At 35.3% G+C, this 16,104-nt stretch overlaps 1 protein-coding gene and 1 pseudogene across 1 annotated transcript; one reads left to right on the top strand and one right to left on the bottom strand.

Moving 5' to 3' along the window:
- The first annotated feature begins 6,252 nt into the window (after window positions 1-6,252).
- Window positions 6,253-8,126, top strand: LOC103440122 (pentatricopeptide repeat-containing protein At3g29230-like; annotated as a pseudogene).
- Window positions 8,127-8,520: 394 nt separating this feature from the next.
- Window positions 8,521-11,320, bottom strand: LOC103439744 (pre-mRNA cleavage factor Im 25 kDa subunit 2). The gene is made up of 7 exons (XM_008378344.4): window positions 10,921-11,320; window positions 10,756-10,801; window positions 10,078-10,171; window positions 9,872-9,945; window positions 9,428-9,514; window positions 9,191-9,301; window positions 8,521-8,899 (listed from the first exon to the last, which is right to left on the bottom strand). Exons 1-7 carry the CDS (start codon window positions 11,037-11,039, stop codon window positions 8,828-8,830), a joined length of 603 nt encoding a protein of 200 aa, XP_008376566.1. The 5' UTR covers window positions 11,040-11,320; the 3' UTR covers window positions 8,521-8,827.
- Between the last annotated feature and the right edge of the window lie 4,784 nt (window positions 11,321-16,104).

Genomic DNA, 16,104 nt, shown 5'->3' with positions numbered 1-16,104 from the left:
AGATTCTTAATTTTTTAATCTTAAATGTACCTATTCTTAAATATACTAATTTGTTATATGCATACTGTACCATTTTTTCAATATAAAATGTACCCAATTTTTTAATATAAAATCCATTCAAAATTTTTTAATCCATTTTTAAACTTATATGGATACATTCTTTTTCGTTGATTTGAGAATGTATCTATATCAAGTTTAATCAAAGAAATTTTCTAATGTTATTAAGCCTATTTTTTTCTTTCTGTGTTTTGAAGAATGTACCCATGTTTTGGTACAATAATTTTTTTTTGTTAATTTTGATGAATGTACCCATATTTACATACACACACGCACAATATAATAGAGAGTATAATTTATATTTTATTATTTTTAATCTCACAAATGATGGGTTATATTTAAAATCTCATTAATATAAACAAATACAAATTTCAAATTTTAATTTTTAGTTCAAAACATATAGTAATTTACATTATTACATTAATGTCAGAGACTTCGATAAAAAACTAAAAACAGAGAATGGTTCAGTTAAAGAATATTGATAGTTAGGGACCGTATCTAAAATGTCTCTTAACTTTAAATACCTAATTTAAAGATATTAATTAATCTCGTAGCTTTTTCTTTTAGAGGGATAACTTGCTGCCTAAAAACGACCCTTTAGTATGAAAGCATAGAGATTGATTCAAGTTGGTTTTGGTTTTGACTGAAGTTGGTAAAACACGAACATTCTTTAGCTTTTCTCGATCGTACATTCCTTTTTTTTATAACAGATTAGAATACATATTCTCTCGTGTTTTACTCATTAAAACTAAGTCGATGGATTTGTGTAGGTCAATGTCCTTTTCTTGTGACCGTTGCATCATATGGCTTATGAGAGCTCTCTATGTTGAAGTTAAAAATGCACAAGAAAACTTGACCAAAAAAAAAAACACAAGAAAACGACCAACTTGCTTGATGTCACAGAATACTCGAATCACGCTAATTAAAGCTATATATAAACAATGTCCACTTGATAGGTGCTTCATTTTTTAATATTTTTATGTTAATTATAGATTTTATTACTGATTCTTAACTTCATCTAAGGTGTGCACTTAGAACGTTTTTGGTAATAATCGACTTTTCTGAGGAGTTTTTCTGCAAGGCCAATTGGAGAAGGAATCTAAGAGGTTGAAGATCATTGTGAACAAATTTCATAATTTTCCCTGAAGCCATTCATTCAAGTTTTGTAAATCAATCCTGCAAAAATTGCATCCCGTCAAAACTGTGCAGCTGTGGGAGAATGAAGGTTTGATGTCATTCCTGATTTTTCTAGAAACATGTCATATTCATGGAAAGCTAAGACATAAAGCTACGTTTTTCGTAGTTTTATAGAATTTTCCAAATGCTAAATCGAGATCAAATCCGGGGTGCAAAGTAAATGGTGGTTTCACAAGTAAAAAATGATTCTTTTCTAGTTCGTGTCATTAATTACTTAAGGACTTTATTTCATTTTAGGCTAATTTTATAAAAAAAATTAGGATTTTTCTAATATAAATAGGGCGTCTTTTTCTACATATCATATATCGTCATATCATAATACACCACCAACTTAAAATCATTGATATAAATGATAAAGTTTATGTCCTGAAGATAATTATTTTGATAACAAAAATAGCAAATTGATACTATTGATAATCTAAATCTACTGATAAAATTGTTTTCATTATTAAGCAAGGTTATGATACCATTGGGGGAAGGGGAACTAGGTGACATGCATTAAATCATTATTTTAACCACCTCTACGTTGTCTCTAACCTACCGACAATTTTTTTCCCTTGAAAAGGAAATTTGTTAAAGGGGTTCGTTTTGAATATATTTTAATTAATCACAAATCGATTCTTTTGAAAGACTGAAACCTCATCGATTGGAATTGGTAACAGAAAGAAATGCAATTGGGACGAATGGACAACGGATACAAAAATCCAATGCCAGACGGTATTTGATCTTGGATTATTCGATATATCCTTTTGTCCCACTTGTTATCATCAACCAAAGAATTTATCACATGAAAAGAAGAAAACAACAATGATCAAGCAATTATTCAACAATAATTAATTGTTTTGAACTTGTGATTAAGAATGGGAAAAAAAATGGAGATTTCACTGCAAAATTAACTTGTAATATTGAGCATAATCAAACCTACTTATAAGTTTATGCAAGGTCTTTACTCCCGTCAATGAGAGGCTCGTACTCAACAACACGCCTCTTCACGTGTAAAACACAAACAAGATGATGTGGAACATATGTAGCCGTTGCTCGGATATCATGAAGAAAATTGGGGTTCCACGGTTCTACCATAAATTCAATTAGCAATATAGAGAGTAGCGCAATTTACTTATAAGGTTATGTCAAATCCCTTTTCCAACAATGTGAGATTCATAAAACCAATTGACAATATAAGATTCTTAAAACCAATTCAATTCACTTTACTAAGAACAGGAATACATAATAATTGAGTGTATATTTAAATAAAATAATTTAGTTTTAAACAATGATAGTATATCGTTTTGTTATAAAAAAAAGTAAATAAAAAGAAATATATAGTACGCATGGCTCTATTTCCTTGGAGATACACTTAAGAAAATAATATCGTTTTGCCAATCCCCAACAACCCCATTTGTCAATCGATATTCTACTTATCGCACAAAGATTTTTAATTGTAAATCTCCTATAAGGAGATGTTGAATATTATTATTTATGGGTTGTTTTATATTTTAAAGGCTTTTCTTGTGTGTCGTTATCTCTCTTATGCATCAAAGTTGATTTTGTGAAATTAGACACATTATGTAAATAAATGGTTGTTGTTGATGATTTTGCTTGTTTGAGTTTGTCATGCAGTTTGTGCAGTCTTTTTTTAGCAAGCTCCTGTTTTAGGTTGGCTGCTAGTTAGATATAATTTGGGTCTCATGGCCAAATCTTTCAGCATTTTTCAGACTTATGCCCCATTTTCAACTAAAAACTTTGAAGAATTCTAATTTACGTGTCAAAAACTGAAATGGTTGGTTTTAGTTTTCTTTCTCAGCATCTTTTCCATTTGCACCTAATTTTCCGCATATATACTCTCTGAGACGAAATAAAATCACCAGCTATTGACCTCCAATATTTTTGTAACCTAATTTCTAGTGGATCATCAAGTTGGAACTCCTTAAACACATCCACATTGCAAGGAAATGTTCGATCAGTCTTTTGCTCTATAGTCAAGTCAAACATAATTCGTCACCATCTTTCAATCTCAATGTGTATGCTCCTACTTGTGATTAAGATGAAATTCGATCGGAGTGTGACCCTTTATGCAGTTCTGAAATATATTTTGAGCATATTAAGTACTTCAGTTGGGGGCAATTTTTTCGGTAATGCGAAAGAGACCATCTATTTAAATTATATTTTGTATTGTAACTCCAAAAAAAATAAATGAAATCGAGGATTGAAATGTGTTTAACTGTTCGTCATTTCCTGTTTGTCAATCATTTGCATAATTTTTTTTTTTTAAATCAAGCAAAATGTCGTGATGATTCAAGCTTTTCTTGTAATTACAATACCAATATCTGTCGAATACTGACTTCATCCAAAGACGCCATCTGCTCCAATAAAACTGCTTCATATTTTTATTTTTTCCAAAGTCGCCAAAAATAAATATCAGCAGAGCCTGCAATTCTAGATTTCAAATTAATATTAATGCAACATGGGTCAACATACCATGAATAAAGTTAGGATTCCACCATAAAATAAATTTGCAATATGATGAGTAACTCAACCTCATAAAAGATTTATTCTTTCACCGATATTGGACTCTTTTATTTACATATCCTCACGCTATATATAAGCTACGTACTTCTGCTTTAAGTAGATTGTCTTCTTCTCCTTGTCTTAAAAATGGGTTGAGTTAAATTAAAATGACCCAAAAAGTAAGCAATTTAACTGTAAATTTATGGCCAGCATTGATAATTTCATGATATGTTCCTTTTTTAAAAGCTTAATCATATGATTGGTATTAATTAATCTGGACTATCGTTTTTTACCTCATCGCTTATATTTTATATTTACAGGGAGATAAAAAGACAACGTTTTCAGGTTTGTCCGTTCTTTGTTTTTCTTGGTAGCTATTCGTTTTGAAATTAGGATTACATCATTATAACGGAATCATGACACTGTTGATTATGCTAACGATAATGATGGCTTTATTCAAGTAATTAGTCGTGAATCATGTGTTTCTTAGAAAGATTCTACGTGATGTGGTACAAACCAATATGCACAGAAAAATAATTACATCCATTAGTTCATATTTTATAACATTAACTAACTCATTAGGATATCTCCAACGACGACTTACAGGAGTTACAACATGAGATGAGACAAATGCAACAGCTATTTATGATACCATTACCATTATTTAATCACATTATCAGTCTTTTAATAATTAATTAGATGGTATTATAATACTAATAACAACAGCTTTACACAACAAAAACCAATTAGCCAAGCTAGGGTTCCTAGACCTCAGGAATTAACCTCGTGCCTGCAAATTAGACATTGTCAAAATCAGAAGCCAAAATTGATTAGGTAATCTTCATATGGCGGTTAGACTGATCATTTCCTATATGATGTGATGAGCTTGATACGCTTAGTTGTTATTGTTGTTGTATTGATCCGTTGTTATAAACTTCACTTGTCCAAAAAAGAAAAAAAAAACGTATTCCTCCAAACCCGATACTTACCTTATCTGTCAACAATCCAAAATTTGACTTCCATCAAGATGCTGTGCTGTGCCCTGTGGAGGGGTAGCTGTACATATTAGGGTTTCCATGGTTCTGACTTTGTTATAGAACTATTTTTGTTTGGTTGTCGTGGAAGTTTTAAATTGTTAAGAGAGAACTGAATTATGACAAACATGTAGGGATGAATCAGCTGATTATCTTAAAACTAAATTGATTCCATGAATCAAGTCAAAGATTTGTAATTGGCAGGACTCGGCCAAACACCAAGTTGTCCATTAATTTTTTTTATTACAATTCATTGGTTAATCTCGACCAATCTGCAGCTTCATATACACAAATGCAACCTTCTTTTCCTGGTTCTTCCATGTTAGAGAAAATAGGTTGTCTGTAATCAGACTCTCAAGCATGGAGGCCCTATTGAAACGAAGAAACGAACTGTAATTCCTTGTTACATAGTGTTAGAGCGCATCTACCCTTAAACGGAAAAAATCTTAAATCGAAAGAGGGCTCCTAGATTCAGTGATAGAGCACCTGTACCCGTAAACATAAGAAACAAAACCCTAATTCCTCTTAATTTACAGTGTTCTTTTAGAACAAGTGAAAAGGACAGAGATTAAGACAGCATTTGATCTACTAATTAAGTGTAAACTGTTACAAATCAATTGGTTCCAGGTTGCTCAATGCTTACCCTTCTGCTTACTTTCCACATTAAATAAGTTTGTTGGTTGCTTAGACAACTTATTATTCTTCAGAGGAAAACACAATAAGACAATAGGATATGACACACAAAGAATATAACACGCTAATCATTGACCAAGTCCTAAACTTTGTTTTAAGGCCACATGGAAATGATGCACCCTTGGCTTGGGGGCATATTAGTCTCTTTACAATAGTTAATACTACTCTTGATCTTTTAATTAAAATCTTTAGAATTACATAGTCAATAAAGTAGATTTGCTAAGATTTGTTTTGGTTAACAATAACCAATGTGATCAAACAAAAGGATAAAGGATATAAGAAAAAAAAAACAACGACCAACGGAAACAATAGGGCGAAGGACCATGGATTCTGCTAATGGAGTTTTGAACCCGGTAGGCATAGATGAAAACCCAACATCCTATCCATTAGAATATATATGTAGAATGAAAAAACAAATATGTGGATTTCACATTACAATTAGTAATCCAATTTATTACGCGTAGTTTATCTCATATTAATTTATTAGCATTATTCTCAACTTTTTAAAACATTCCAAATAACTACCTAACATTTTAAATAATTAACGGTTAGGTCACCAGCATTAAGTGTCGATGTTGCCAACATTAAGCTGGCTAGTCTACTAATGTTTTGTACAAGGTCCCTAATCGTCGTCTTTAGAGCTTTAATTTCCAAAATCGACTCATTTTAGCCAAGCCAAGTGTAAATTTGCTTGGCAAAGCTGTGTTGGTTATTAAATTTGCTTGACCAGGGTCTTGCTGCTGTTCCTTTCTTTGAACCCAAACTAAGAAGCAAAAAGGAATTAGAAGTACAGACAAAAGAAAAAGAGCTAGTGAATTAGTATGCGAGGTGTTACCAGAAATGCAAGCCATGGCTTATTCCTTAGAATTCACTCTCTCAAAACTATCGCCACAATGCGCGTTCAAACAGTTGCAGCAAATCCATGCCCTCATTGTCACAACCCCTCTCAACCAAAACATCCAAATTTTCTCAAAATTTCTCCGGCGGAGCACCGAGTTCGGATCCATGGAGTATCCCAATCTCATATTTTCCCAACTGGGTCATCAACTCAGTACCGATATTGTGATTCAGAACGCCATGATCAGAGGGTACGATATCAATGGGCCCTTCGAGCAATGCGTCTCAGTGTTTGATGAAATGCCTCTGAGAGGAATCAAACCCCATAACTTCACCTACCCGTATGTCTTGAACTCCCGCACTAAATTGGGTTGGTACAGAAAAGGAAAACAAGTGCATTGTCATATTGTAAAGCATGGGTTCGAGTCAAATCTAGCGGTTGCTAATGCGGTTTTCAATATGTATGTGGATTACTGTGATTCTGGCGTTGTAAATTATAGGACTTTGAATGATGCCCGCAAGGTATTCGATGATATGTGAAACGTGTAGAATTGTGGAACCGCATGATTTCGCGTTATGCGAGCGTTAGTGATGTTCAGAGTGTGAGAAAGTTGTTTGATGATATGCCTGAGAAGGACGTTGTTTCGTGGAATTCTATGATTTCAGGTTATGCTGAAGTTAGGGATCTGGGTAATGCAAGAGATTTGTTTGAGAGGATGCCGAAGAAGGATGTTGTCTCGTGGACATTGATGATTGGAGTCTATGCCAATGCCGGAGACCTTATAACGGCAAGAAATTTTTTCGAGACAATGCCGTGCAAGAATGTGGTTTCTTGGAACAACATGATATCAAGTTACACCCAGCATGGACAGTATGAAAAAGCATTGGATGCTTTTGTGCAAATGCAGTCGGAAGGTGTGGTTCCGGATGGATATACATATGTTTCTGTTCTGTCAGCTTGTTCCCACCCGGGGGCCCTAGAGTTTGGAAAATGGACACACAGAGCTTATAGAGGATTGGTTTCTTTTCGGAACCATTTTGGGGACTGCCCTAATCGACATGTATGCGAAGTGCAGGGACATAAACAGAGCTTCTGCTCCTTTTATCAAGATAGGAAAGAGGGATGTATTTTGTTGGAATGCTATGATTAGATCGGTTGCTATCCACGGAAGAGCAGAAGATGCCGTCAAACTATACTCACTGATGCGGAAAGAAGGGTTGAAGCCGAACGACTTCACGTTCACAGCTACTCTCTTCGCTTGTAGCCATGGAGGCTTGGTAGAAGAAGGTGAAAGAATCTTCTATGCTATGGAGAAAGAATTTGGGATTGTACCAAAGCTTCAGCATTTTGGTTGCCTAATCGATTTGCTGAGCCGAAACGGTCAGGTGGAGGAAACACTACATCTGGTGAAGGAAATGCCGAATAAGCCCGACATTGCTATCTGGGGGTCCTTGCTTGGGGGTTGCAGAGAAAAAATTCACCTTAAGCTGGCAGTGGAAGTGATAGAGAAGGCTACCGAGTTGGAAACGAACGAATCCGGGGTTTATGTCCTTTTGTCTAACACGCATGCCCACAGGGGCAATGGCCAGAGGGTCAAAGTGCAAGAGAGAAAATGGAAGAAAATAAGTTTTGGAAGAAGACAGGACGTAGTCATGTTTATGCTTCTAATGGAACCCTGGACCCCGAGAACGAAAACCTCTTAAAAAAATGATGGAGAAGAGAAGGTAGGACAAATTAGATCCACTTCAAACCAATGTAAGCCTCAAAAGGAATAGCAATTCATTCACTTTGCCCCCAAACTTTGTGATCAATTGGGTCTCGGCAATATTTTCCTGTCACACATAGACCAGGGGAACCAAGAGCACCATGCAGCATTTCGTAACATAAAGAAAAAATACACTTCTCGAACAAAAAAAAAAGGAAGAATTTTACTGATCAAAGACGAATTCTACAAGGGTGATTACATACCACAAGGCTCCAACAGAAAAAAACCGATAAGAATCCCGTGGGAATGCATATCCATCGCCTACCCACCATTACACGAAGTTAAGATAGTTGTTAGGTACTTCTAAGAAGTAAGCACATACATCTCCTCCTACCCATCATTGCACAAGAGAACAAGTTAACGTACAAAATCTCAAATTTTGAGAATCGGAAAACAGAACTGAGACAACATTGTATCACTCCCGTGTCTAAAGTAACTGACAGACCTTCTTGATAAGAAACAAGAACTTGCACAACATAACCACTGTTCAGACAAAGTTTCAAGAGTAACGTAAAACGCATTTAGCAAAGACAATCACTAACCAAATATAGATGGACAAATCATACCACAAGATATGCTTCGGTCATCTGTATAAACTGACGGATCTCACACTAACCAACTTAAGTTCAGTTATAAAAATAACATCTTGTCTTGAGTTCTAGCTATCCACGCAATGATATATCAAGATGTGATCTTTAGTATACTGGATAGTGATATACTTCAAAATTCCTCTCTTCATGAACTGATCATGTTAAACTGGAATCTGGAAAGCTGCTGTGGGATTGTAGATATAACAGGCCCATATCTCTGCAATTATGTGACATCATGAGTTTACAGAAAATTTTAAGATGATATTTAGAAAAAGGATGAACTTAATGAAAGGAACAAAAGGTTTAAGTTTTTCATTACAAAACTAAGAGATGGGTAACCGGGGGAAATCATAATGAAGTAATTGTACAACACTTATGAATCATCATCCTGAAAATATTCTGATGCAGCTATTGCTTTTTTAAGGCTTAGAATTCAACAAACACAAGCCAAATTCAAATATTAAGTAGGAAAGCAGAAGAACTCCATATGACGATATGATCACGATACCTGAACGTTATCATAGAGCTCAAACAATGGAACAGCAAGAAGTTTTAGGTTTTTGGGGACAGCAAAGTACTCCCTCTCAGATAAGTGAACAAGGAAAAGCTTCTTACACTCCTGCATTACCAAAATTGGGTAAATAAAAAATTAGTGTGTGGGAATGAGAGGAAGGGATATAATTATATGCAGCACAAAGAAGTCATCAACAGAAATTGTCCAGGATTTGTTTTGACAGAAATTTACCTTGGGTTTTGTTATGTGAGGAGGGCAATATGGGTACATTATGGTTTCAAAGTTTGGCCTCCACCAGATAGCCACGCACTCTCCTATCTGCAACCAGGGGACAAGCTAAGTAAAATGAGCAATGACAATATAAAACATGCCTAAAACCAGAATTTTCAAGCTCCAAGATTTCAAATAGAAGGAGTGGCATTGTGAACTTGACATGCGACAAGTTCTCATAAACCAAGGTCACTTTTATGAAATAGAACACTAAGGAAGCACCTATTAAAGGCCAATGCGTTTTTTGGTTGCCTTGAATGTCCATTCATCTTCATTAAGTTTTAACACTTGCAGTCAACTCAGTTCCAAGTTATTTTCTCATTTGTTTTCCTATAGCCCTATAAGTTTCTAACATCATTTCTCTTACACCTATAGTCAGAGAGATGGTAAATCTGAGAGTCATACCTGCCAGTCTGGTACAAGGGCAGGTGAATTAGCACCAAGCTTGCTGGTCAGCTTTCTTTTCAACCCCTCAATTTCTGTAACATAAAGAGACCCACCATGGCACCACCGCAGAGAAAAGAAAACAAAAGGGGTCAGTCTTTAATAATATCAACTCAGGTAAAAATGGATGCACCATGACAAGGATGGAATACAAGATAAGTTCTTACCATTCTCCCCTGGCTTCAGTCGTCCACCAGGAAGTTTGCAGAATGTGTTTCCAATCTGCAGGAGAAGTATGTGGGGATGATTATGCTCCTGTACCTGCAAAGCAAAGACGTGCGTTGAGCCCAGAGAAAGAATGCAAGTGTCAAGACACTTCACTTTATCAATTCCATGTTAAACAGCGATACAATTGGCAATTATGAAAACTTGAATTAGGGGCTTGTAGAACGTTGAAGATGAGAGGACCAAAATGCGAAAACATAACCTGGATTAGTCAAGCTAAAAAGACATCCAACATACATTGCAAAGTGTTTGCGGAGCCTCTTATCAGAAACCATGAAAGAAACAAGTCAGGAATTCCCAAAGGCGAAAACTAAAGAACCAGTGCCATAGGTAAAACCGGAATTCCTCATTTAATTATGCCACGAGCCATTCAGCTCAAAAAATCCCCTTTTGTTAATTTCTGATGAGCATGCTACCAAGATTTGTGTCTAATATAGTTAATCATCCAAAAAATAAATTAAAAAGAAGTGTAAGGGCATATTATGGTACTAAAATAATGATCAAACAAGTTCTTTATTTTTCCTAAATATTTCACACATACAAGGAGATTATGAGCTTTGCCCACCAAAATAAACGGTAAATTATGTGCAGAGGAGGGGCTATTGATTCAAAGCACATACCAGTAAAATCGCTTCGACGCTGGTCCGCATTCCCTCTTTCATGTAACTGCAGATTCAAAAATTAGGGTTTTAGAAGTCAAAAAACCTTCAAAAGGACTAAAATCTAAAAATTATTGGAATCAATTAGAAGGGGGGAAATGAAAATCGAAAAAGGGGGAAACATACTTGACTTTCATGCGGGCGAGGCGATCGGCGACGGAAGTGTCCTTCTCCATCTTCGGCTCTTTGGTCCCGAACGTGTAGCTCGACAGTGGGTACGTGTTCACCACCGCCGACATCACCATTTCTCTCTCTACTCCTTCTCTCTCAAATTCTCTCTCTGTCTGAAAATCCCAACCGGATTTTAATTTCGAGGGCGACTGATCGGAAGAAATGGAGGTGGGAGAGAGCCGAGACGGGGAGAGATTCAAAACCCAGGGACCGAGGGTTTAGTTTAATTGGAAAATAACAAGGAGGATTCTAGTTCTACACTTGTACTCACGTTCGACACTCTAGAACCTGTGAAATTCAACATAGTAGCCTCGTTTCCTACCGTCGGATTTGATGCAAAGTCCTCTATGTGTACATTGACTGAAATCTGACTGTCCTTGATTTAGTTGTGGTTTTGGCCCCTTTAGACCAACTCCAATGGTGGGCTAAAAGCCAAATTAACCTTCAAAATCTCCCCCCAAACCCAACCCAAGCTAAAACATTAGGCTAAAAGCCAAATGCCAAAGTTGGGCCAAATTCCCCCCCCAATGCGCGTGGACTCGCTGGAACTTGGGCCAGTCTCGGCCCGCCCACACGCGATGGGCTTACAAGTGTTTCCCAACAGGGTGGCCCCCGCTGTCAGCCCGTGTGTCGGCCACCAAATCCAACCCAACGACTATATTTAACATCCAACGGCTGGGCTTTTTGGACCGTTGGTTGATCCAACGGTCCAGATTCAAATTTAAAAAAAAATGTTATTTTAAAATACATTGAATCCAACGGCTGAGATCGAATATAATCAAATCTAACAGTAAAAAAAAGATCTAACAGCCCAAATTTAATTCCAACGGCTAAAATAATTAAAAAAATTATTTAACTCAAAATTCACCCAAAAACTCTATAAATACCTACATATTTGTTCAAACATCCACACAAAACTCAATTTTCTCCTACAATTCTTCCAATTTATCTTTCAATTTCCAAATTGTTCAACATGACAAGAGAGCATATTAGAGGTCGTAATTGGTGTTGAACGGTTGGTGAAAGTTGAAAGTTAGGTGTTGAACAGTTGGTGAATTGAAAATTTGGTGTTGAACGGTTGGTGAATTGAAGGTTAGCCAAGGGTTGAAAGATTGGTGAAAGTTGAAGGCTTGATTTGTGGAAAATTTAGTGATTTTTCAATATTTAAATATTTTAAGATTAAAATGTTCATAAAATTAATTTACGATAGTCTACATATTTAATTTAAAAAAATAATATAAGAAAAAAAAATAGCCTAAGTTCATTATTTAATAATCCTGGGTTAAAATTTTAAGAAAAGCTGTTTCTTGGCTAAAAGCTAAATTTTCCGGGCTAAAAAAATTGGTTTTTAGCCCAACCATTGGAGATGGTCTTAGAGCATCTCTAAAGAAAATGTCAAAATTTTAGGTGGAATGTCACTGTGCATATTTGACATTAAAAGTCCCTCCATGTGAAATGTAATTTGCTGATTGGATTTGAAGACTTTGTGATTTGACATCAAAATTTTAGGTGGAATGCCACTATGCAAATTCTCTTTTAGCGAGAATCGAATATAAGATTGATCACTTATAAGCAAAGAGGAAAACTATTAAACGTGGTACTAAGTGACAACAGTTAAAAAGTTAGACTGTTTGTTTTTTACTTTTTAGTGAAAATGGTTCTATAGATTAACATAACTTCTCACTTTGGTCCCTAGTAATGAAAATTAATAGAAGTGGTCATTGCTTTTGCCTACCGTAAATCATTATAGTTGTTTCGTGAAAATCTTTCAATACCCTCGTTAAATTGTCACATGAATGACCACGTGATCACCTTTAAGGGTATTTTTATCAAACCAACTCTTCCATTCAACGAGGATATGAACCGATTTTTCATGGATTACTAAAATGATTTACAATGGACAAACTCTGGGATCGCTTCAATTGATTTTCAAGTTAGAGATCAAAGTGAGGAATTATGTCAATCACAAAGACCATTTTGATTAAAAAGCCATTGCTTTTTGCTATAAGTATTTGGAAGTGTTTTTTTCAAGTCTTTCTCACAAATAGCTTTTATAATTCGTAGATACTTTTAAGTTTTTATGTCAAAACCAATTATAAACACTTTAGGTTGTTTATTTTTTATTTTTTTAAAAAAAAATTGTTAGAAGTAATTCCAAACAGACTCTTAATGCGGTGTTAGATATAGATGATTTGAACAGAATTGCATTTCGCAAAACATGATAAAAATGACGAAAACCGAAATTTGAAAGCAAGATTTTGATAACAATAGACACATACACATGTAAACAAGTACTCCCTAATGATCAAAACTCTATATAACAAGATCCAATGAGGATAATTAATAATTTGGTAAATTACATAGTAGCCCTTCAGGTTTGAGCTCTATTGCAATCTCATACAACATCTTTAAAACATTTCACTTTCATACCTCAAGTACTATTTTATTTCAATTTCATACAACCGTTAGATTTTCCATCCATGGATCTGTTAAATGCTGACGTGGCTGCCACATATATGACACGTGGCTGCCACATATATGACACGTGGCTGCCAAATGTCTGACACGTGGCAAATAAAATAATTTTTTAATTTAAAAAAAAAAAAAAACATATCTGCCACTTTTTTTTTTTTTCTCTTTCTTCTTCTTCTTCTCTCTCTTTAAAAAAAACATATCTGCCACTTTTTTTTTTTTTTTCACTTTCTTCTTCTTCTGGGTTCGGACCTTTTTTTTTTTTTTTTTTTTTTTTCTTCTTCTTCTTCTTCTTCTTCTCCCTCCTCCTCCTCTTTCTTCTTCTCTTCTTCTTCTTCCTCCTTCTTCTGGGTTCTGTCCCTTTCTTCTTTTTTTTTTTTTTTCTCTTTCTTCTTCTTCTTCTTCTTCTTCTCTTTCTCTTTCTTCTTCTTCTGGGTTCGGACCTTTTTTTTTTTTTTTTTTCTTCTTCTTCTTCTTCTTCTTCTCCCTCCTCCTCCTCTTTCTTCTTCTCTTCTTCTTCTCTTCTTCTTCTTCCTCCTTTTTCTGGGTTCGGTCCCTTTTTTTTTTTTTTTTTTCTTCTTCTTCTTCTTCTTCTTCCTCCTTCTCCTCCTCATCTTTCTTCTTCTTCCTCCTTCTTCTGGGTTCGGACCCTTTTTTTTTTTTTTTTTTTTTTCTTCTTCTTCTTCTTCTTTCTCCTCCCTCATTTTTCTTCTTCTTCTTATCTTTCTCTTTCTTCTTCTTCTGGGTTCGGACCTTTTTTTTTTTCCTTCCAATTTCAGGTTTTTAAAAAAAAATTAAAAAATTATTTTATTTGCCATGTGGCAGACATTTGGCAGCCACGTGTCATATATGTGGCAGCCACGTCAGCATTTAACAGATCCATGGATGGAAAATCTAACGGTTGTATGAAATTGAAATAAAATAGTACTTGAGGTATGAAAGTGAAATGTTTTAAAGATGTTGTATGAGATTGCAATAAAGCTCAAACCTGAGGGGCTACTATGTAATTTACCCTTAATAATTTGTAACCAAACATAGATCATTTGTTCTTGCTCTATCGATCATTCCATCCGGTTGGCAATTGGCAAAGGAAAACATGCAAGATGCAACGGTCTTGAACTTTCCATGCAAACACCAAGTGATCCATCTCCTGCTCTCTACAAGGGACTTGGATTGTCTGCCCTCCCATTTAGGTGCCCTCCCCGTGCCCTCCTGTTTTGTGTGGTCACGGTTAAATCACGTCAATATTTTATATTATTTTTTTATAAAAATAATAAAACAAAAATAAATAATAATATAAAATGTTGACGTGGCTTAACCGTGACCACAAAAACAGGAGAGCATGAGGAGGGCATAGAAATTGGAGGGCAGAGAATCCAAGTCCCTCTACAAGACATAGACAGTATCGATCCAATTCCAAGTTGCTCTGCCCAGTCACTGCAAAATGCCAGTTTATGGATAAGGTATAATTTAGTTTTTTCTCCAATAAGCTACAAATATAGCCATAGTATAGTTGGTTATGTCAATACACCCCCCATATATCTAAATTTGAGTTTCACTTTATGCAATTTATCACATGCATGCTTACTTACCAAGAATAGAAGTACGAATATTATATAACGCGTCATGTATTTAATTTTTACTAAATGTCATTATTAAGAAGCATTGTTTATTTTATACTTGAACAACTACGATTTTGATATATTACTGAATGAAAATACACAAAATTTAGTGGTGCCATGCAATGAACTCCCTACATGCATGTTATGCATGAAATTTTTTTCAAAGTGCTGAGAATACGGTAGGTATATTGGTTGGATACTTTGAAAAAAAAAATTCCAACCACTTATATTATGACATTGGTATATCGAGTTGTGTTCCCGGCACTTTGTAAAATCTCTCGTTACTCATAAAAGATCATCATATATAGGGATTTGGATTCCATATGGATCCTATTTGAAATCCTCACATCCTATCCGTTCATCGTACATCGTGTGGCTATAAATCATTTAATTTTTTATTATTTAAAATTAAACAAAAATAGTTTTAAGGAAAGTTGGCTGCACGATGTACGATGAATAGATATAATGTGAGGATCCGAAGAAGATCCTTATCCCATATATAGCTACATGAATATATTTGCAAGTTAGAAATTTAATTTAATACAAACGTCATAATAAACTCCGCATGTGTAAGTTTATCTTACATTGCCGGTTCCAAGCTTGGATAAAGGAGGAGGGGGAGGGCGTCAGGTAATCGACAACCGACACTCCTAGGTTATATCGAATCCTTATGAAAATGAATCCAAAACGAAATCGCGCTAAAGCTAGGGTGTCACCTGTAAGTGGCGTGTTGTGTGGCCCGAGCACAGTGATAAGTGAGCAAGGGTCGTTGTATCTCCATCGGCATCCGAATGCAGTGTTAAATGAGCAAGGGGGTCATCGAAACTTCTTTTTGAACGACTCCACTCAAAGTTGTTTGGAAGCATATGCTCCTATCAACTTTACACAAGACACACAAAAAAAGTACTTTGATCATATTAGACGGGGGAGGGAGAAGAAGCTAGGACATAAGGCTAGAGTTCAAGAGAGTAGAATGCGTATAGGAACGTGGAATATAGGAACCTTAACGGGAAAATCTATGGAAGTAGTGGAAGTTATGGTGAGG

The sequence above is a fragment of the Malus domestica genome, chromosome 07 (genome assembly GCF_042453785.1).
Source record: "Malus domestica chromosome 07, GDT2T_hap1".
Lineage (NCBI taxonomy): Eukaryota > Viridiplantae > Streptophyta > Magnoliopsida > Rosales > Rosaceae > Malus > Malus domestica.
This window is presented reverse-complemented; position numbering and strand designations above follow the sequence as displayed.

Excerpts from the sequence above, each read along its gene's own strand:
- LOC103439744 (XM_008378344.4), bottom strand. The coding sequence starts at position 11,039 with ATGGTGATGTCGGCGGTGGTGAACACGTACCCACTGTCGAGCTACACG. Across the intron at positions 9,302-9,427 it reads CTCACATAACAAAACCCAAG|GAGTGTAAGAAGCTTTTCCT; the intron begins GTAAATTTCTGT and ends TTGGTAATGCAG. Across the intron at positions 8,900-9,190 it reads AGCTCTATGATAACGTTCAG|AGATATGGGCCTGTTATATC; the intron begins GTATCGTGATCA and ends ACATAATTGCAG.